Source organism: Hippocampus comes, unplaced genomic scaffold, assembly GCF_001891065.2.
Source record: "Hippocampus comes isolate QL1 unplaced genomic scaffold, H_comes_QL1_v1.1 scaffold9, whole genome shotgun sequence".
Classification (NCBI taxonomy): domain Eukaryota; kingdom Metazoa; phylum Chordata; class Actinopteri; order Syngnathiformes; family Syngnathidae; genus Hippocampus; species Hippocampus comes.
Genome location: NW_017805275.1, coordinates 5,411,224 through 5,433,620, shown reverse-complemented (window position 1 = coordinate 5,433,620; position 22,397 = coordinate 5,411,224). Strand labels below are relative to the sequence as shown.

The 22,397-nt window shown below is 40.8% G+C and overlaps 2 protein-coding genes and 2 long non-coding RNA genes across 8 annotated transcripts in view; 2 read left to right on the top strand and 2 right to left on the bottom strand.

The window, feature by feature from the left end:
• The first annotated feature begins 2,125 nt into the window (after positions 1 to 2,125).
• rufy1 (RUN and FYVE domain containing 1) lies at positions 2,126 to 14,545 on the top strand. The gene is made up of 17 exons (XM_019869935.1): positions 2,126 to 2,470; positions 3,223 to 3,402; positions 3,520 to 3,637; positions 6,244 to 6,345; positions 6,421 to 6,544; positions 6,618 to 6,679; positions 7,381 to 7,516; positions 8,050 to 8,151; positions 8,268 to 8,384; positions 10,002 to 10,169; positions 10,240 to 10,337; positions 10,404 to 10,523; positions 10,915 to 11,044; positions 12,999 to 13,093; positions 13,187 to 13,235; positions 13,306 to 13,383; positions 13,457 to 14,545. The coding sequence occupies exons 1-17, from the start codon at positions 2,161 to 2,163 to the stop codon at positions 13,598 to 13,600; spliced, it is 2,133 nt and encodes a 710-aa protein (XP_019725494.1). The 5' UTR covers positions 2,126 to 2,160; the 3' UTR covers positions 13,601 to 14,545.
• Positions 14,131 to 22,397, bottom strand: part of LOC109515870 (heterogeneous nuclear ribonucleoprotein H1) — a 10,160-nt gene continuing 1,893 nt past the window's right edge. For 3 of the 5 annotated variants that reach the window (XM_019869936.1, XM_019869937.1, XM_019869938.1), the window contains exons 4-11: positions 20,300 to 20,443; positions 17,450 to 17,588; positions 16,666 to 16,880; positions 16,437 to 16,552; positions 16,190 to 16,325; positions 16,024 to 16,101; positions 14,930 to 15,022; positions 14,131 to 14,828 (exon numbers count right to left, since the gene is read on the bottom strand). In XM_019869936.1, coding sequence (XP_019725495.1) covers positions 14,728 to 14,828; positions 14,930 to 15,022; positions 16,024 to 16,101; positions 16,190 to 16,325; positions 16,437 to 16,552; positions 16,666 to 16,880; positions 17,450 to 17,588; positions 20,300 to 20,443 — 1,022 coding nt within the window. In that variant the 3' untranslated portion in view covers positions 14,131 to 14,727. Of the gene's footprint in view, positions 14,833 to 14,929; positions 15,023 to 16,023; positions 16,102 to 16,189; positions 16,326 to 16,436; positions 16,553 to 16,665; positions 16,881 to 17,449; positions 17,589 to 20,299; positions 20,444 to 22,397 lie in introns of all 5 variants that reach the window. The other 2 variants (XM_019869940.1, XM_019869941.1) reach the window with 2 other exon arrangements.
• On the top strand, positions 18,538 to 19,112 carry LOC109515874 (uncharacterized). Its single transcript, XR_002168272.1, has 2 exons — positions 18,538 to 18,917; positions 18,951 to 19,112. It is a non-coding gene; the product is annotated as an uncharacterized LOC109515874 (long non-coding RNA).
• On the bottom strand, positions 19,125 to 20,292 carry LOC109515873 (uncharacterized). Its single transcript, XR_002168271.1, has 2 exons — positions 19,561 to 20,292; positions 19,125 to 19,511 (listed from the first exon to the last, which is right to left on the bottom strand). It is a non-coding gene; the product is annotated as an uncharacterized LOC109515873 (long non-coding RNA).

The window sequence follows — 22,397 nt, the reverse complement described above, 5'->3', positions numbered from 1 at the left end:
CTTCAGGATGTTAACCTGAACGAAATACATGTTGAAATGTGTGCATAAGTCCTTTTGTTTAGGTGTGACACTCATTTATTGTTTGGTTGGTGTCTTATATGAAACTGCGACACTGCGCAATTTATTGGACAGACTTGTTTAAGATCACACAGCGTAATTTGGGTGGCATTTTATTTCGTATTTTTAAATCATCTTTTTATTTTTGACTATCTGTAAATTTAGTTTCCTGCTCTTAATTGTGAATGCATACTTGATGGTTTTAAATGCTCCTGAAATTAAGTGCTGCTTGACGAGCCTATATTGTGTATGTATGTGACGTCACTGAAGGCCTAAGGTTGAAATGCACGGCCCGCCACTGATTACCGGTAAGTGCATTTTGTGCTTCTGAGCAAGTGGTTTCATCAAGTATACTAGCACAAGTATGCACAAACAGGTTTTTTTTTTTGGGGGGGGGATTAGACATATAACATGCATGATTACATTTTAATAGGGTGATTCTCTCTCTCTCTCTCTCTCTCTCTCATGTAATCGCCCAGCCCTACTGGTATTGCTCTTCAGAAAGTAATCGACGGAGTGGGGAGTGGTGTGAGATATCTATTTCTCTCTCTCTCTCTCTCTCTCTCTCTCTCTCTCTCTCTCTCTCTCTCTCTCTCTCTCTTCCTCTATTCTTAGTTCTGTATTATTTTAAAGAGTGTAACAAGAATATTAGACTGGGGTGGCTCTGGCCAAAATAGACATGTCTGTTGATACACTCCATGCTACAAAATAAGACCTCCGCTATGTCTTAAATTACACACACAAGAAACATAAACAACTCTGAGCGCAAACTTCGACCAAGGCATCTCAATTTCTGCATAATACTCACTATGACCTAATAAACAGCAGTTGTTGCAAAAATATGATCTCCACGTTTTTGCAAAAGGGTAACACAAATCCTGATCAAAGAGTGGGCTAAAAGTAGTTCAACACTTTACTACTGGTTTCTATAATGTTAAGTCCTCGTAGTGATATCAAGCACAGATTAGAGTTTCAAACTGTGGTTTGAAAAGTGGTGGAGCTTCAAAAGTGGTTTTATGGAAGGTTAGTGTTTCAAAGTAACATTCGAAGACAGGATGAGAGTTTCAAAGTAATGTTTTATCATAGGGGTTGAAGACAGGGTTCAGATTTCAATTTCGAATTTCTTGCCTGAGGTAAGGTTTGAAGTTTGGGCTTCAAATCATACTTTAAATTTTGTGTGAGGATTTGTGTGCATGTTGCTCTGGTGCAGGCCATTCTTTCCTTCAGTGTTGAGTCCTTTTTTGCTTTGTTCATTCGTTCGTTCGTTAACTTTCTTCTTCCTAACTTACTCAAACAACATACAGAGCAAAAAAATGTGGGGGGTGGGGGAGGGTGCAGTAGGCAGGGCACACCTTGAACTGGTTGCCAGCGAATCGCAGGGCGCTCAGACTCACACCCACACCTAGGGACAACTTAGAGTGTTCTATTAACCTGCCATGCATGTTTTTGGAATGTGGGAGAAAACCTGAGTACCCGGAGAAAACCCGCACAGGCACGCGGAGAACATGCAAATTCCACACAAGAAGGCCGAAGCAGGAATCGAACCCTACTCCTCTGCACTGCGAGACTGACATGCTAACCAGTCGTCCATAACCTACAGCACCTGTGTCAAACTCAAGCCCCGGGGGCCAGATCCAGCCCACCAGGTCATTTTATGTGGCTCGCAAAAGCAAATCATGTGTGTCAACTTGCTAAAATCTGTACCAAAATGTCAAATTGTCATGTGTTTAGTCATACCGTTGAGATTTTGCAATCATTTTGTTACCCTGTTTACTCTCACTTGAACAAAATATTTTAATTGACTTGACTGATTTCAAAACAAGTAATCTATTAATTTGTTGTGTAAAAATAATAATGTTGTGGTTTCACTGTCATAACGGCCCTCTGAGGGAAGACGTAACTCCAAATTGGCCCGCGTCTAAAATGAGTTCGACTAAAATGAGTTCGACACCCCTGACCGAAAGTGTCAGTCAATTTGATTCCTTTGATGATGTAGTTTACACTCTAGTCAACAGGTGGCGGTAATGAAAGTTTAAGATAGCCAAAGAGGGTCACGGTGTGACGCGTCACGTGATTATCCAGCAAGAAGGGAGGGGGGCAAACATGGCCGACGAGTTGGCGGGAGTAAACACAACTGCAGAGGATGGCGAAGCAAAACAAGAACAAGAGCTCGCCCAACTTTCAAACACGGACACAGACTCAAACGCCTGCGACAATCACACTCCCGACCGGGATGAGAGGTCGCCGTCGGATAGCAGCTGGTCGGCTCCGCTTCTGTCGCTGGCTCGCAAGGCCACAGAGACGCTCAGTAGCGGGGTGAGCTACGCTTCTGGACGGATGAACTCCGCTGAGAACCCCGAGGCGGAAAAAGAGCCCGAAATTGATCTAACCCCCACTGGAAAGAAGCTTCCAGGTAGGTGGGATTGAATACGGACACCCTCAGCCGAAATCGACACTTCCTCTTGGACTTTTACTGAGCTGTCAGATGTCAAGACACATGACTTCCAAAGAGAAAATCTAAATTTTATGGCTCTGTCGTCATAAGGAATTCCTTTGATATCTGTTACTTTCTCTGACGTCTGGTGTGTTTTCTACGGACAACCATTTGAGCAAATGTTTGATATGTATGGGTGCGCTCTTGGTCCTCATCAGTAGTAGGACAGTGTTTTACGAATAATGCATTTTCCCTATACCTAACGACATTGCTGTACAGAAGTAAAAACCCTTAAGTCATTACAATAAATAAATTGTATTAGATATACTATTATTATCATTATTATTATGAATACCTAATGTCCTAGGTAATGAATGAGGGCAGATTTGGAATCAGCACATTTACTTGCATCTCTGATTTCAACATTTTGCAAAAAAATATTGATCAGTGGTATTTTTCAAAATCGTTCAGACTTTCCTACTTGTGTGGCAAAGTTGTCCAATTAGTGTGCATAAATGTTTTACTTTACTGTGGTAACTAGGAAACGGTCCTTTTACAGAATTGTCTTACTAGTGAGGCCGAAGTAGCAGTTCGTAAACCTTAGGCTGGGTAGCAAGATATCAAACAAATGTTCTAACAGCTTCTTATAGAAAGTGGCGCTCAGAGATCAGCTTTCCACGGAAGTTATATCGGTGTGTTTCAAATGCTTGTGCTTCCTGTTAAAAAATCAGTGCTGCCTGCCAAAGACCCGATGGCAATTGAAAGATCCAATCTTCTCAGCATGTTGAAGCTCAGCATCAAGGTTTTAATCCAGTCCTCACTGAGTTTGGGCAGGACACTGGACTCCGAGTACCCGCCCTTGCAGCAGTTCTTCTTAGTACTGGAGCACTGCCTCAAACATGGGCTAAAAGGTAACTAACTGCTTGGTAAACATGAACTGCAATGGAGTTTTGTGTGTGTGTGTGTGTGTGTGTGTGTGTGTGTGTAACACGAATTCAAAGTCACATGGTCTTTTTTTTTTTCCCAAGCCAAGAAGTCCTTCATCGGTCAAAACAAATCCATTTGGGGACCCTTGGAGCTGACTGCTCGGTTGTGTCCAGATTCTGCCAACATAGCCACAAGTGCCAGAGACCTGCCCGGCATCAAGTAAGGTTTGACCACTTATTTTGGCAGATGGGCAGGCGCTATAAAAAATGAATTTTACATTGCTTTTAAATTGCCAGTTTTTAAACATTGGTACTGACAGCAAAAATATTGAGTTATTCAACATTTTATTTACATAAAACATTTATTTCTTCATTTTTCAAACATTTATTCAACAGTACAACAAATGTAGAACGATATAAAATAACTCGGTGAGCTACTAGAAATTAACTCCTCGGGAATGACAAATATGCCTTAAAAAGTAAACATAACGAGTTTTAAATTATGATCCTATGTACGCATTAGTGTCATCGCTACTTGCAAATATGCATGATCAAAAGATGACACGATAGATTCTTGCTTATTTCCGCTGGCAGGTTATTAGCGGCTAAACTGCTCATATTTATCTGGGCAGGCTGTGCATATTCTGCTCGCATTTTCATGCTTTCCACCTCATCATTTGGATGCTACTTGTTCAAATGATTTGAGGGGTTTGTTGTATTGCCTTGTTTGTGGTGGCTCTGGAGATGCCACCACAAAAGCTATGGTGGGAACTTCTCTTGTCACAATAGCTTCATCTTCCAAAGATTATGCCAAGTCATGGCTGCCTATCAGCTGCGCGTTCAGCTGCGCGTTCAGCTGCATGTTCGGTCATTGTTACGGTTACTTTCTGTTTACTGCTTCTTCTTTAATCATTAATTAGCAGATTAATTTCCGATCAGCATTCACTTTCACTGACATCAATTTCTTGTATAATGTCTTATATTTTGCTTCCTCCGTCTTTTATTTTGATCACTTTTACACTCTGTTCCAGCGTCAGAGCTCTTCTTGTCTTAGCTGCTTGGCATCCAGAGGTCCGTTTTGTAGCCATTTTAGCAATGCAACGAAATACTTCCTGGACTACTGCGCATGTGTAAGCCAGTGTGGTGGTTGCTGTTGCAGTTTCGGAGCGAAGCAGTAGGAGTCGCTGTTGGCTGAGGTTGGATTAGACTTTTGCGGGAGGCTCGTTTTCGTTATAGTGCATCTCGTTGCGTGGCAAGAGTAGAGAAAAAGATTTCATATAACGGAACAGTGGGATTTTTCGTTGTAGGGGAGCAGAAAAATGGGAATGGCTTTCATGCATGAAAATTTTTTCACACTATGGGGTATTTTCACCCATGTAGGTTTCGTTGTAGAGGAGTTTCACTGTACTTCAACTTGTAAACCGAAGTTAAAAGGAAAAGCCGGACTCTGGGTTGGCTGCAGTCGCACGCATTTCACCCTGTCTCATGGAGTAAATATACTCACAGTTCACTGCTGATCATGTTACAACATGATTCTCAAATAGTTCTCATATACATGTAATCGCCCAGTCCTAGTGGGGAGTGGTGTGAGATATCTATTTCTCTCTCTCTCTCTCTCTCTCTCTCTCCCTCTCTCTCTCTCTATTGGCTTTCGGGTGAAATTGATGGAAAATGTAAACAGTTCACGTTACAGTGATATATCATGAAAGTGTGACATTTAAGTAGAAGGATGCACTGCTGATGACACGCTGTGACACTTTAAACTCAGTGGGCACTTCTGTCTGAGAATGTCCTGTTTTAAGCGCCACACTGGCAAGGTACTGTTGATCCATTGCTCGGTGTCGTCTGGGTCTCATGTTAACAAAATGTAAACAGCTTAATCAGGACGACTGTTTGAATGTCAGCTCTAATTGAACCAGGACATTTTTATTGGTCGATTCAAGGATAAAACACCTGTTGTGAATTTTGCTGTTAAGCTCCTCGTTGGACAATGGCAACTTGTGCAAAAAGTACTGAAACATTAACAGTGGGCCATGTGCATTCATAAGCTTAGAGAAGGTCACATTAAGTTCTCCTTTAACTCATTCACTCCCAAAGACGTTTTTAAACGTCTTTTCTGACTTGGTCTAGAAATGGCTGGTACTGAATGAGTTAAAGGTTTGAGTGCATTTTAGGCTCGTCCTGAAAAACCAAATATCCCTAACTTTTTGTGAGTAATGTCGATATATTGTTCTGTCTCTGCAGCCTCGTACCAGTTTTTGGGGACTTCTGTTGTAATACAATGGTGGGCAAAGCCACATGGCCCACCAAGCATGAATTTTTTTTCTACTTTTTTTTTTGTTTGTTTTTTTGCCTAAAATTAGCTCATGGAAATGTATTTATTCATTTGTATTGATTTATCTAATCAAATAATGTGTTTAATTGTTTATTGTAGACAACTAATGAAAATGTAAAAATAAACAATTAAAAATATTTGAATAAATTAACAATTTGAGAAAAAATTGCCAAAATATTGGTAAAACAGACTTTACAATTTCTTCTGTTCTTAAATATTTGGTGAATTAATTTTGAATATTTGAATAATTAGCAATACAATTTAAAAATGGTCACACATTCTTTTACTTATTTTACTTTTTTCTAATAAGCTGGCTCATCTATCCTTTTAAAAAGCTCAAAAGTTTGCCAAGATCAACCCCACTCTTAATTTTCTACAGATGGGAATGGGAGTGTGCATGGTCGGTTGTAAACAACAGCTGGGATAGGCTCCACTAACCTGAAATGGGAAAATGACAATCAAGCTGCAATGTGTCTGTTTGGTCTTTTTAGGACTGGTTTGGGGAGAGGGCGGGCATGGCTGCATTTAGCACTCATGGAAAAGACGATGGCTGACTATATGAAAGCCTTGCTAGACGGCAAAGATCTCCTGAGGTGAGTAAGGTCTGTGAGGTAGCTCTAAAACCAATTTCCAATGTTCTCGTTATTAACATGTTTGTGTCCTCCTAGTGAGTTTTATGACCCCGGAGCCCTGATGATGGAGGAGGAAGGGGCGGTGATGGGGGGACTGCTCGTGGGCCTCAATGTACTCGATGCGAACCTCTGTATTAAAGGTGAAGACCTGGATTCTCAGGTGAGCGACCCGCCCTCATCCCCGGTTAAGAATGACACCAGGACACACAGTGCTATTTTTTTCTGTTATCTAGGTGGGAGTCATTGACTTCTCCCTCTATCTGAAAGACTCGACCAGCACGGAGACCCCAAAAGAGTGAGTATCTGTTCACAAATCAAGAAACAGTGGAACCTCTGAAGGGAAACAAAATCAGTAACTCTCAAGTCATTTTCTCTTTTTTTTTCCTGTAATATTTTGACGTTAATTGTGTCAAAATGGCTTCCTCATAATACAGCTTTTATTTTCCCGCAAAACTTACAGTGTTGATGTTTTTCTTGTAATATGAATTTGTCATTTTGAATTTTAAATATTTTAGTTCCCGAGGAAACTTTTTCCTCATAATAGTTTGACATTCGGTTAAGTTACAGATGTCTGCCATGTAATATTCTGACTTAATGGTTGTTTCCTTTTGACTTTTCTTTCTCTTGACTTAATCTTGTTTTTCTGTTTCTTGTTATATTCTGAACCGTCGGCGGTAATGTTAATATTTTTTTTTCCTCGTACGATTACTAGTTTATTCCTTTTATTAAACTTGGGGGTTCTTATGCCCGCAATGTCACAACTTAACTTTCATAATTAATTTCCCCATAATATTTTGACTTTATTCAAGTATAACTTGAGGTTTTTCCCACAAACCTCCTTTTTGGAATGAACTCTTCTTCATCTTAATGTTACAACTTCAAAAATAAAATCTCTTCTATATGATGAAAAGTAAGCCCTACTACACTGATCTAAGTTCCCATCTCCAGAGCGTTGCCACCCATGTGCCGTTTGTGTCTCATGTCATGTCTTTTCAGTCACTCCAAGATGACCGCCATCTTGGATCAGAAGCATTACATTGAGGAGTTGAATCGTCACCTCAGTGGCACCGTCACAGACCTTCAGGCGAAGATGGACTCTCTGGAGAAAACCAACAGCAAACTTGTCGAAGAGGTCAGAAGTTGAAGGGGGTTTGCCAATGGGAGGGAATTGTGTCAGTGTTAGGCGGAAATGCACGACAGGGAGTCTTTGGGTTCGTGATGCCGACATGTTTCAAGGTTACTAATGTACACGCAGACATATAAATACACACATAAACCTATATACTTGTGTGTGTGTGTGTGTGTGTGTGTGTGTGTGTGTGTAAGTTTTTATCGGTCAAACTTAAAAACAAAAAGACAACAAAATTTCAATGTCAACAAAAATATCTCAAAAACCTGATGTGCAAGGAAACAGTTCAGACAGTTTTGAAATCGGCGTCAAAAATACATTTACGGACGCAGAAAGCCATGTCTAGTTCACATTTGCTGTTAGCCAGTGGAATTGCTCTCCATATTTTGTTCCTTTCCTTTGTAGAAGCGTACGTTGTCGAGCGCCATTTCAATCCAAGCCGTTATCTCGATTAACGTTCACTTAGCGTGCTGCAGGACAGATAATCCACATCGACAACCCAGGCAAACACTTCTGACCGTCGATTTCTCACGTAGCTCGCGGCTGCGACAGACAGAATCAACTCTCTGCGGGAAGAACAGGAGCAGCTGAGACAGGACAACGCACTGATATTGCTTGCCAGTCAGAAAAAGGAAGAGGTGAGAATGTAAATACTTCACTTACAAATGGCACAATAAACTTTTGTGGAGTGTTTTTTATTTTCTTTTCTTTTATTTTGGTTATTTATTTATGTGTTGGGTTTTTGCTTTTCCAGGCAGCACTTCAGGACAGCCAGGTGGAGCTGGAAACCTACAGACAAACCCGGCAAGGCCTGGATGAGATGTATAATGTCGTTTGGAAGCAGTTTAAAGAAGAAAAACGCATTCACCAGGTCAGGTATTGATCGTTAGTAGCTCTGAACGGTTTGGCTGAGCTTACATCGACATGTCGAAGCCTTGAACCCAAATAAGGGGAAATAAGCACGGCTTTTTCAGTGTTTAATGACATTGAATATAGCATGCACCTGAACTCCACGTTAACGTCCAGTCAGTTTTCCCATTTTATGACTGTATGGTAAGATGTGACAATGGCTGTTTGATTCTTCTTAAGTTATTCTTATTTTTGTTTGATGTACAGCAGGGGTGCCCAAACCTTTTGGACCGAAGATCGACTTTTCGATCAACCGACCTCCCGCGCACGCACATACACACGCATGCCACGATGAGCAACAGCCTGACACGGAAGCATGCAGCGCACTTTTGCAGCCTGTTAACTATCGTAGCTCACACATACCGTTTTAAAGTGCTTCCCTCGGCCCTCTAGATTCTTATTCTTTGCCCGTGCCCTCAGTGAATTGTACACGAAACAAAGTCTGAATGAGAATAATGATAACGATAAAAGATATAGCGCAACAAACAGCCTTGATCACAAGCTGCAATTGCAGACAGCTGAGCGCTAACAACTTCCGGTGACGCAGGTCACGCGCCACCGTAGGCTAAAGATTTAACTGCTTTATTTTATTTTATTTCTTTTTTTATACTTTTTGTGAAAATGAGATTGATAGGATGATTAGGGTGCAGTGTACATTAACACAAAAATGTATTACTAACATGCACAAAGACATACAAATGGTTGGTTGGTTTTTTTCTCCTCGACACCCCTCGCGATCAACTTGGGACCAATCCGCGAGCTACCGGTCAATCGCGATCGACGTAATGGGCACCCCTGATGTACAGGATAATAATAACTCAGTAAATATTTAAAACTCATTTTATATTGGGCATTATGTAGAGCCCGACCAATAAGGATTTTTTTTTTTTTAGGCCGATGCCAATTCTGATATATGCAGAATAAAGCCCTCCTAGTAAAAATATGTGTATAATGAATAAAATCACATCTTTTTGGTGCCTTGCTGCTTCCCAGTACAAGAATAAAGAGTAAATAAACAGTACAGCGTTCCCTCACCACTTCGCGGTTGGATTATTGCAGATTCGCGGATTTATGACCACAACTTCATATCGGGCAGCTTTACCTTTCTGTTTTCTAGCTATTGAGTCGGACAATTTGAAAAATGTTAATCATGAAAAGTGAGCGACCACTTTGTCCTTCAGTATTTGTCTAACATTACAGAGAGATTTTTTTTTTTTTAATGCGGCCAACGTTTGAATCTCAATATCTTTGTGTTATGTTGTATTATGACAATATGTCGCCAGTGAAGCTAATATTGGCTGGCCAATTAATTGTTGGGCCCTAATATTTTATAATGTCATTAGAATTTTTTTTTTTTTTTTTTAAACATGCTCCAAAAACAAACATGACAAGAAAAATCATCTGGTCTTATTAAGACTAAATACAAACTTCCATGTAAACACAGCATAAAGTAAAGTGCATCTTCTCTCCTGTGTGATTTTTGAGAAAGACGCGTAATGGTTCTGACATCACTGTTTCATCCAAAAGGTGATTCGATTGTATTGCGGCGTCTGAAATCTCACCTGTTGGCAATGTTTAGGAGCTGGAGCGAGAGCTGGAGCTGCAGTTGGGGCTGAAGCAGGAGATGGAGATGGCCATGAAGCTCCTGGAGAAGGACTCGCATGAGAAACAGGACTCACTGGCTGCCTTGCGACTCCAGCTGGACCAAGTCAAAGCTCTGAACCTTCAAATGTTCCACAAAGCTCAGGTACGTGGTCGTAATCACACCTCAACTGAGACACACAAGACACATTTTGACTAGTTCTGGGGCTCTGCAGGACTTTGAACGAGAGGCGGCCAAAAAACAGGCAGAGGCCGAACAGCTGGAGACAAAGATGGACGACATGACGAAAGCTATGACAGAACTTGAGCGGAGGTACATTTTGTGCATTGATCACATTGACGATGACGATTGAAGCTCATGAACGGATGTGCTTTTTAGGCTTCAGAATTCAGAAAAGGATCGTAAGAAGAGCGAGCAGTCAGATAAAGACTTGAGGGTTGAGCTGGAGGGAAAAGTGAATGCTCTCGAGAAACAACTGAGTGACCTGGACGCACTGAGGTACACGCGCTTCATCCGTCGTCGTACGGTGCAGAGCAGGGTGATGATAGTTTCATAGTTTTCATTCCTTCGTTTTTCTTTTGTTTCGACAATTGGTTTTCGAATACAATTGAGGTTCATTAGTTGTGACCATGACGTTATTTCATTCTTTTTTTTTTTTTCTTTTGTAAGCGCTAATAATCTTGGTGCCGATACGATCAAACTGGCGTACAACCGTTTATGCTTCAAGAATTGAAAATCGAATGTGGATGAAAGAAACTATACTGTAAGACTTTGATCTGTGTTCATTTTCGCTGGCAGTGTATGAATCTACACTGTTTTAAGATGGACAGTTTGCTCACAACCAAGACATTTAACTTGGACTTAAGAGTGTTGTCTTCTGTGTGGTCAGGCTGGGTTTGGAGAAGGAGCTTCTGGTTGAGAGGCAACAGCGACAAGGCCTACAGAAAGCCCTTCAGAGGGAGCAGGACAACAGTGCTGAGCTTCGCACCCAACTACAACAACTCCAAGGACTGCATGCCGTTAGTAATTCCGCAGTTTTATCTATCAGTGTACTGGATTTGATTGATGGTGCACGACGGGGATTACGTTTTACTGCAAGGTAAAAAAGAAAGGTCCAAATGTCCAGTGGAAAATAGCACTGTCAGAGACACTGCAACGCGTTTGAATTCAAGACGGTTGGCCATTGTGTGGGGTTCGACAACTAGTTTTCATCAATGGTCGGCTGTCGGCCACTAGTTGTGCTGCATTTTAAAATTGAATTACGGGTGAACGGCGCTGCAATGTCACAAATGTGACAGACAATCGAAATTGCCATGTCGTATCCCAAAACTACGTTACTGGGTATGAAGTGATCACCTCCTCCCAAACTGTACCAATACCATATTTTCAGAATGTTTGTATCAGTAGTGTTTTGCAATAATACTTATCTATAGTTCTAATTTCACACGTACCTGTGGCTGTAAACCGAAGCGTGGAGATTCTTTTGCCAAAATACACAAGCACAGTCAACGGTCGGGGTTGACAATTGCCGAGAACCTCTCAAATAGCCACACTCTCACTTATTTCCTCCATATACATTAGGGGTCACCAACCTTTTTGAAACTAACACGAAGGGCTACCAGTTTGATATAGGCACTTTTGAAATACATTTCCTCGAACTACCTTCATGTGTGATCATTAATGATTCATAATGATATTTATGTCTGAGAAGACACCAATCACATTAGCGATTTCTCACCATAATTATTCATTCATTCATTTTCCAATCCGCTTATCCTCACAAGGGTCGCGGGGGGGTGCTGGAGCCTATCCCAGCTGTCTTCGGGCAGTAGGCGGGGGACACCCTGAACCTGTTGCCAGCCAATCGCAGAGCACACAGAGACAAACAACCACCCATGCTCACAGTCACTCCTAGGGACAATTTAGAGTGTTCAATCAGCCTGCCATGCATGTTTTTGGAATGTGGGAGGAAACCGGAGAAAACCCACGCAGTCCCAGGGAGAACATGCAAACTCCACACAGGAAGGCCGGAGCTGGAATTGAACCCGGTACCTCTGCACTGTGAGGTCGACGCGCTAACCACTGGACCACCGGGCCGCCCCACTATAATTATGAAACAGATAAATATCAATTGGCCACACTTGATTCAAAATATCTGCCATTGTTCACATTTTGAAATGATCGCTTCTCCAATTTTCCTGGAGAGTCACAGTGTCTAATCACTGGTGAGCTATTTTTGGAGTAGGCCTGCGCACTACTCATGTCATCCTTGAGGGCTCCCTGGTGCCCGCGGGCACCACGTTGGGGACCCCTTTATGTAAATGGTTTAGGATTTAGCTACAGCAGCCAGAGCTATCCACTTCTTCCTTGACAATCATGCTATCTTGATTGTGGTTCGATACATGTGGTTTAAAATAATTGTGATAAATTATACCATTAATAATTGTTACAAATAATTATTTTACTTGTTCAGTTTTAAGAGTCAGACTTTTTTTTTTTTTTTTTTTTTTAGATTAACTGCCCACAGAGTGAAATGTAGTATTTCCTGATTGGATTGGATTTTTAAAAATAATTTTGATTATTCTAGTTTACAGCTTACAAAAATGCCAAATTCACCACCTCAAGAAATTAAATATTATCCAAGAACCACTCAAAATATATTTTATTTAATGTAGAAATTATGTTAGAATTGGCGCCGTGACTGTTTCATGTATTTATTGAATGTGTAAATTATGACTTGAACTTTTTGAACAACTGAGATAAATGACCTTTTTTACGATACCCTAATTTTGTGAGATCCACCAGTATACAGTATAGAGAAAATAGTAATAGAAAACACAATAGAAAGGCATTTCTGACCACAATTGGCGACACTTCGATGACGTCTATTAAAACAAAATTGCGATAGTCTGTTTCTTGTAGATTGATGGACTGCTTAATATGTGTAATATTTATTTGTTTATTTTTTAATAGGAACTGCAGGATCTGAAGCAGGAGAAACAGCAGCTGCAGCAGACATGTGAGCAGCAGGAGCAGGCTTTGCAGGAGATGGGGCTTCATCTCAGCCAGTCAGTGTTCATTCAAGTTGACCATTTTCGTTATTGTTGCCACTTGCCAGTAGTAACACGATACGTCATCTTATCCCATTACTTTTCTCGAAGGTCGAAACTCAAGATGGAGGACTTTAAGGAGGTTAACAAAGCCCTGAAGGTAAAATGGGAAGCATACAGTACTTCAGTATATATTTGAAACAATGTGAAATGCTGATCGTTCCTTGCAGGGCCACGCCTGGTTAAAAGATGACGAGGCCACTCAATGCAAGCAATGCCAAAAAGAGTTTTCGATCTCCCGAAGAAAGGTAATTTAGTTTTTGTTTTTTAATGCATTCAGATTGAACCCAAGGATTCCAGTGTGCTCGTTTTTGTTTTTAGCACCATTGCAGGAACTGCGGGGATATTTACTGCAGCACTTGCTCCAGTAACGAGCTGCCTTTACCTTCGTATCCGCGTCCCGTGCGGGTCTGTGACATGTGTCACTCCTTGTTGCTGCAGAGGAGTTCATCCAAATCTTCCTGACACAACACTGACCATTGGCGTCTCACGCTACACAAACAAGATGATTAGCCACGTTTGTTTATGAATGTCAATTTGGTGTTACAGGTATATCTCATCTTTCGACCTGAAATTCAGCAACATTACATGCTTTTCATACTCTTTCGCTGGGCAAGACTGAACTCTTGTACTCTTTTCTATTACTTGTGTAGGTATGCTGGAATTTTTTTCCCCCAGAATTGTCTTTTTATTTTGGTATTATTCACATTGTGGTGCACTAACACTGCAGTAGCAAAGTTTACACCAGTGTTGCATCTTTGCAAATTGTGTATAGAATGATAAATCTATTTTAGAATGTATTAACAAACTGCTAAAAAAAATAAATAAATAAAGGGAACACTTGGCGGTATATAATGTTGCTCAGTGTTCCCTTGATTTTCTTGAGCAGTTTTACCTGGTGGATTGTGTACACTCTGAAGATGTTTTCTATAATCAGAGGAAATACATATTTTTAACTTAATATTTAATAAATGAATACAATTTGCAATGTTTCCTTGACTGTCCAACTACTTTATTCACTTTGCTCACAGAAAATACAAATAGCATTACAGGCAGAAGACAGGTCATGTAATGATTCCAGATTTACTTAGTCCCGATGGTTCCCGTCAAGAAAAACTGCCTTCTAACTGGTCACACCTTAAACATGCTGCAAATGTCAATGCACAATTTTGATTTACATTGCACCACTGTAAATTAAACCACTGTTGTAAAACGAGAGCAACAATGTCTAAAACCTTAGATTTGTTCGTGCACTCTGACATACAAAATGTGGTAAGACACCAGCAACACGGGATGAGTTGTATAGGGTGTCTGGAGAATAAACAGCAAATTGTGGTCATAAAAATGGAGCAGAATGGGTGACAACTGTGAGAGCAGACAATCTCTATCCTGTTTTAGGATCATGCATTCGTAAAAAAATTACAAACCCCACCCATCAATATGTTCACAACCTCACCTTAACCTTTGTGTTTACTTATGGATGAGACATATCTGGCCATTGCAACAAAATGCAGAGTTAAAAACAAATCTTCAGAAAAAAAAAACTAAACAGCACAACTGTGGTTTAAAAAAAAAAAAAAAAAAAAAACAGACTACATTCCCCATCCCCCACCAAGTCCATTCATTGAGCTTCTGCTACTGCCTCCTCCGCCACCGCCACCATAGTAACTGCTTCCCATTCCGCCCTGGTTACCTAACAAGAGAGAGAAAATACACAATATAGGACCGCACAGTTCCAAGGTGATTTTAAAAAAAAAAGTTTTGGGGGTCCAGGGCAAATGCTATGGCACTCACTATAATCACTGTAGCCACCCATGTTTCCTTGGCTGCTGTATCCACCAGAATAGCCTGAGCTCAGCTGGCTGCCACTGTAAGACGATTGGCTCCCTATGAGGAAGAAAATGGATCAAAAATTATCTTCTGTTGTATTTTCAACAAACCAATCAGAAGGTTTGACTACGATGAACTGGCCCGGAGCGGCCCATTTGTAGCACCGTCAAAGTTCCCCATGGTCTGCCAGACGGCACGATTGAATCACAAAAAAACACAGCATCTAAGCTCCCTTGAAACTGCCCTAATTTATTTACATCAACAGCTTTTAAGATTTACAATTAATTTGAATGCAAATTTTAAATGAAACTCTAGAAAACGCAATATGATTCATAGTCAATTTCGATGAAAATCGTTACTTTCTCCATTGCAAACAAAAGCCCTTGTCATACCGTCTGCAGTCATGGGTTCATAAAATTAAATCCACACGTAACCAGAAGCTTCCTCAACACATTCAAAATACAAGCAGGAACAAATCTAAGTAAAACGCAGCGTTTAGAAGTGAAGAATTAAGACGGCTGGGATAGGCTCCAGCACACCTGGGACCCTTGTGAGAATAAAGCAGTTCAGATGATGGATAAGAGATTTGTGTGACTGTTCTTTTTAGATTGGAATGAACGGGCCATCGATCGTGTTGGCTGTCATTGACAACTCATCACATTGTTTGGCTGTGACTAGCAAAGGAAAAATTGGTGCCTGAGAAAGAAGTACACTCTGAGACGAAAGCAAATAAATGGCAAATAAAATGGCATTTGAGTAAATTAAGACGAGCAAAATGTTAGGTGTTTTTTTACTTTGACTTGATCATGCTTGTAATACGACGGTGTTGAGCAAGGTTCTGGATTGTGTGTGCATTTTTTTCCCGCCCATGAAACCCAGACTGTGGCTGGGATGAGAAACTATGACTTCGAGTTACAGAGGGGGTTACGAGCATGAGCCCACTGCACATTTGCACGCCTACTGCACATACCCGTCAACTAAAGCGGACTGGTGTGAGCTATTAAACTCCAGGACCGATAATCAGTCCGAGTCCAGCCCCGACTAGGAGCCATACTCACCCCCTATCATCTGGCTGCTGTAGGCGCCGTTACTGCCACCTGCTGTTGAGTTTAAGAACAGCTCCACATAGCGATGCTCTGAGGGGCGCAGAGAGACGACTATTAAGGAACATTTCTACGCTTTGGGAGTTTTTGAGGTCGCCAGGGTCAGTTCTGCCAAACTCACGCATGTTGGCTTTGTCTTTGGACATGGCGGCCACCGCATCCTCGTGTGTTGCAAATTCAACATCGGCCTCCCCGGTCACCCTGCCATCGGGGCCGACCTCAATATGAACCCGCACCGGATTCAACGGGGAGAAGAACTGCCACAAAGCAAAGGAACCGCGCTTCAAAAACAGTGCATTCTTGAAAGATGACGACCAAGGGGTTTGCAGTCACGTAATTTGTCCTTTGCTAAGTCAACTCGGCCTTACAATGTAGATGTCCGACTCAGTGGCTCTGTAAGGAAGCCCCCTCATATGGACACAGTGGCCCGTTGTGCTCTGGAAAGACGAGCCGCCGCCGTCGTTGTACCGGCTGTCCGAAACGCCTGAATATATATCAGCGAGACGGACTCGTTTTAGGAGGAATTTTTTTCTAATGGCATTACTACTTGTCTGCCATTGTGGCATGAATGGAGAGAATGCTGCAACAATTGATCACCAAATCGGATTTCACTTCTTCGTCCACTCGACACACCTCCTCCATATCCTCCGCGGCGCAATCGGTCGTAGGAGCCACCTCGGTTCATCATAGTGTAGCCGCGCCCACCAGAGGGTCGGTCATACGGCCCCGGTCTCTGCATGCTCATGGGTTTCCGCTGGGGCTCGTAATGAGTTCGCACCTCGGCGCGGCTACTCTTGAAGATCTCAATGTACCTGACGTGCATAGAAAGGCCACAATGAGGGAACAAGGAAAGGTTAGCGGCGGGCATTGCTTATGCAGAAACTGCCTTGGTGTAGCCCGTCACAATAATACAGTATTTGGCTTAGGCTATGTTAATTGAAATGGAAGTTTAACTGCAAAAAAAAAAAAAAAAAAAATCTTGCCAAATTGAAAAGACTTTTCTTATGGTTACCTAGATTTACTTAGAACTCAAAAATCAGATGCCCTGTACTGTTGCCGTGGCAGCCATTGTCCTGGTTTTAGCGGGGCAGCGTTACCTGTGAAGGTGGGCTCCGAGTCGTTGGCCTCCGGGGATTATCCTTACCAATGCAAACCACTACACATCAGTCTGCTACTGACATACCATTTGGTGCCATAATTTGTCAATGTGCTCAATTTCATTTTACAAACAGGTTTCCATGGAACAATGTGTTGCATTCTGTCATGAAGGTTAGTGTGTTTGTGGGACAAATTACAAAAGTCAATGTGACAGTGAGTTCATGTTGAGGGTGCACACCATAAGAAAAGCAATGTTTCCAGCCAACCAACCAACCATCCCCACCTGTGCCCTATTCTTTCCTTGTGTTTCTTTAGAGCCTTTTCAGCTATATCCTGTGAAGCAAACTGCACGAAGGCCTCCCCCGTACTCCTCCCCTGGATGTCCACCGGCAATGTTATCCCATTTGGCACGATTTCCAACCCTTCAACCCAAGGACAGATAACCCCAGCGGGGAACATATTAAATCACATGCCCAATCACACAAAGAAGTGTCTCTAAGAGAGAGAGAGAGAGAGAAAACTTATGGAACACTCTAAACATCATCACACATACCAGTTGAGTTGTAAAGCGGCCACTGGCAATTTTGAACAAATTATAAGTGTAAGAAACGATGAGGAATGGGAAGAGGGACGGAGAAGGGCACATTAGACGAGTAAGGGTGCGTTGATGAGGAGACAATCTGGCAGGTGACATGAATTTAAATTACTCTTGACCCATTGTGTGTTACCTCAAGATTGTCACGTTCATTCTAAGGCTTTAAAGCCAAAATGCAAGAAATGGGGGTGAGTGGGGGAGGGGCTCACAGTGCAAGGATGATGAACTAAATGCAGGAGTGTTAAAGCGGACGTCAATACCAATTTTTCTTTTCCTTCAGTATCTTTGTGTGCCCCCCACTAGTCTAAACACGCTATTCTGATTAATATTGTGTTTGTGGAATAAGAACTAGGTGGAAAAGAACACCCGTGTTTATACACCTCAGGAGGCGGCCAGTTTGTCCCGTGCTGCTACCTGCTGTCAACTGGAATTGCCTTCACAGGGCTAACCTGTTCTCTGGGTTTGCGACAGAGGAGCCTGAAGGCCTTTGACGACAATTTCAGTCAACAGCGGAGGGCAGGGTAGAATGTCCAAATCTCTGCCCACTCGCATCGATGAAAATGGTGAGATTAGTTTGCTTCATTCTTATTCCGCAAACGCAGTATCAATCAGAATACAGAGAATATATATTACTCCAAAGAAAATGTTTGACATGAGTTCCGCTTCAAGTCAATGAGACTGTCTTTAATTCGAATGACGGCAAAACAACTGCGAGAGGGAGGAAAGACATTATTCTCCGTGACTTAATTGAACAATATGGTAACTAGAGGCTGAGGAACTAAGTGATTATCCGCAGGGGTCACCAACATGGTATCCTGTGGGCATGTTCTCAAAGTAGCTCAAAAATGATGGGACACTGTGATTTCCAGGGGAGTAGTGTACAAAAGATCATTTGAAACTAAACACTTTAAGTGTTGCATGTTGCTATTTAACTGTTTCCAACCTTGATCATTGTGAGAAATCCTTCACATAATCGTCTTCATTTACATTATTGTTATTATTATTGTAATATCATTCATTTTTGAGAAATTATTTTTTTGTGAAAAATAGGCCAGTTTTGGCATTTTTCCCCATTACAACAGCAGACAATATTAACTTCAACCACCCCATAAAGATTGTAGGATTTTTACCCATGTAATACTAAGTATTGTCAAACGTCAAGTGTTAAGACTGTAATTCATATCTTTAGTGATCTGACTGTAATTCATATCTTTAGTGATCTAAGTGTTCAGGAATGCAAAAAACAACACAATTTATTCCTTATATAAATATGTTTTAATTGGCTGATTAATCGGTTATCAGAAATGTGTTCTGCCAAACATTAAAATCAACATCGGTCTTTATTTTAATTGTTTTTAATTTAAAAAATAATAAATCGGGCAGACCTGAAATATAACATGAAGGCATGAAGGCAATTTGAACTATTTCAGAAGTGCGTAAAAATTTGAAGCCATTCTGCATTATCAGTACCCAGGAGGTAGATATCAAATTTCCTCCAAAAAGTTGGTGACCCCTGGATTATCACTTTGACGATGTGCCGGTACGCTTCGATTGATAAAAGGTCACATTGTCTTAAATCAAACAATGTGGAGTGTTGTTTTCAAATTGCAGGTAGGTGTCCATTTACACACTGTGGATAATTTGTTTGTATGGCTTGACTAGTTAATGATGGCAATTTATAGGAGGAAAGGACAGAGCGGGACAGACGAGGCATTCAGTTTGCTCTACTGGTGTAGATTGCTGTCCTTTACTCTAATTGCCCCACGGGGATAAATAAAGTTTTCTGAATCTGAATTTACTGAAATAAATTAACTGGGGTTGCAATTATCAATTACAATCATCATGAATCTGTGGATTATTTTTCTCTAGTAATCATTAGCTGTATGTTAAAATATGTTGAAAAAAATGTTTGCGAAAGGTGCCTTTTGTCCGCAATCTAAAGATATTGAATCGACTGTGACGGAAGTGCAAAGAATCTAGAAAATATTCACATTTGACTATCTTGAATCTGAGAAACAAATAAAACTACTCAAAGAGCTCAATTTATGATGAAAATGGCTCAACATTCATTTAATATTTAAATCATTGTTGTAGCTTTAATCGTAATAAACAAAATGGAGGGCAATGTAAGGGGAACAAAGGGATGGGGACAAAAGAACAAAAAAAAAAAAACAAAGGATACCGGCACATCTCGTTTGCATAACAGTCCTGCCCTTGCCTGAAGCAAAGCTATTAATTATTTGGAGCTTCTTTCCGGTGTCATTAATCACTGTTATTGTTTTGTTTGATTTTAAGAGATCCATCTCATTATTGGAAGAATGAACGAGATTAATATACCGGGGTAATTATTCCTCAGCATCGGGGAGGGGGGGGGCTTGGAATTGTAAAACACATGAATTGGTCAGTGTCTACAAGGGAAACAATTAAGGACGACTGGAGGGAAGATCAAAATACTATCAAAAAATATATTTAAATTCAAATAAAAAATTTAATGAAAACTGAAAAATTCTATAGACACAGATAAAGAAAACTTCTTACCTGAGAAAAACTGGACGATCTCCTCTTTGCTGCAGCCAAAGGGGAGGCCCCGTAGTCGCACAAGACCATCTCCTGCTGTCTCTGGACAGTTTGGACCAGTGTGCTTCATGACCCAGTCCATCTCCACATTGTTTGATTTAAACACTGTTGTTAAAACACAAAACAATCACGCAAATACAATCGCAGCGTGATTTGCTCAAAATGATTTGCTCCCCACATTTAATTAAAATCAACTCCAAAAGCTCAGATGTGGAATTAATTGACAAAGACGAAAATGCATGACATTCTCATTATAATTCTAGATGAGTTTTATACATGTAAACTGAAGTTGCAGTAACTTACCTTTTTTAATACTTTTTTTTATATTTCATGAACAAACATGTTTTTCTTTTTACTTGGTAGTTTTATTTCTTTTGTCTATTTTCATCTTGCTGCTATCTAGGGGTATTCACGGCACTTTTCGATACTGTACAGTAGCCACCTGAAAAAAATGTCGCTCTCCAAGTACAACCATTATGACCAATATTAAAATATAACTGCAAATAAGCCAAAGTATCATCAAAAACGAGACAGAGCTTTATTCCTAAAAAGAATATGCAATAGTATGCGTATGTGGAACTGGGAGTGGCGGCTTGGAATTGAGGCGGATTTACATGGGACATGAGATGTGAGTCACTCTCTTTTTCGTCAATGGACGCTACAGCTTCTTGTTTGGTTTCAAACTTTCTCTCCTCTTCCATCGCAAACTGCTTTAAACAACAAAGCGTATGGGGGACAAGTGGTTAGAATTGCACGACTGTCCGTGTTTTATGTTATGTGTTGTGTTTATTATTTTACTTTGTTAACTGTTTTGTAAAGCGCTTTGTTACAGCTGAAGCTGTTGTGAAAGCGCGATATAAATCAGGATGTATTGTAAACTTAGCTTGTAGCAGACGTGTGCACATTTTCAACATAATCCACTGGTGAAAGGACACTTTGATCATCTATAACTGCTTCAAACACCAAAGTGTATGCAGAAAAGTGGTTAAGATTGAATGACTGTCTGTGTCTTATGTGTTGTATTATTTTGTTATTATGACTTCAAGATGGCGCCGCGAGAGTCTGCCTTTACAGCAGCTCCTATACTTTTTGTTCTTCTACTTTCTTCTTTTCATAACTTGGCTTTCCTTTATACTTTTTTTTATATTTCACGAGACACTTGGGGTGGAGGTTCCTGCAAAATCTCGTAACAAGTGTGCAATGACAATAAAGTATTCATTCATTCATGCTGCTGTAAATTGGGAATGTCTCCATTGTGAATAAAGGTTTTCCTTATTCTTACATGCAGTACCTAAAACAAACGGGAATAAAAGTGAAAGTCAAATGTTTTCTTTACAACAATATGGTCGACGCGTCCCAATTAGTCTAAACACGGTATTCAGATCAATGTTGCATTTGTGGAATATGAATTCATCAGACAAATTCACCCGTTTTTATCCATCTCAGGGGGTGGCCGCTACCTGAGCCCTTCGGGACTATGATGTCATTTTCAGGTGACAGCAAGTGACAGTAAGAAGAAAACAGGCCATCCGCTGAGATCCGTAAAAACGGAGGGACTTTTCTGTTTAATTCATATTCCACAAACGCAATACAGTAATAATCTAAAAACCCTGCTTAAGACTCGTAGGGGCTCATAGAACACATCGTAAAGAACATGAAGATAAGGTACTAAAATGTTAAATAGGACTGAACTTAGGTTGTTGTTCAATCCTAAATTACCAGAGGGAGCCCATGTACCACTAGTGGAACTAGTACAGCAATGAGAATGAGGACAAATAAAGGTTATCTTATCTTATTAGTATCACTGCTGAACATAATTGACATACATTTTTTTAAGCTTACATAATCAGAGATGAAAGTGGACTTTTCTGAAAATTCCGGAATGAATCATATATATATATATATATACATACATACATACACACACACGCACGCACGCACGCACTTGGCCGATCACGCATGAATTAGTTTACACAAAACGCTATTCAAATACTCGACATTCAATGATTAATCTTCCTTTTGTGTGCACACGTGTACCCTTTGTGGCTTCCGTTCGGGC

Excerpts from the sequence above, each read along its gene's own strand:
- rufy1 (XM_019869935.1), top strand. The coding sequence starts at position 2,161 with ATGGCCGACGAGTTGGCGGGAGTAAACACAACTGCAGAGGATGGCGAA. Across the intron at positions 8,385-10,001 it reads AAGAAAAACGCATTCACCAG|GAGCTGGAGCGAGAGCTGGA; the intron begins GTCAGGTATTGA and ends GGCAATGTTTAG. Across the intron at positions 10,524-10,914 it reads AGTGACCTGGACGCACTGAG|GCTGGGTTTGGAGAAGGAGC; the intron begins GTACACGCGCTT and ends CTGTGTGGTCAG.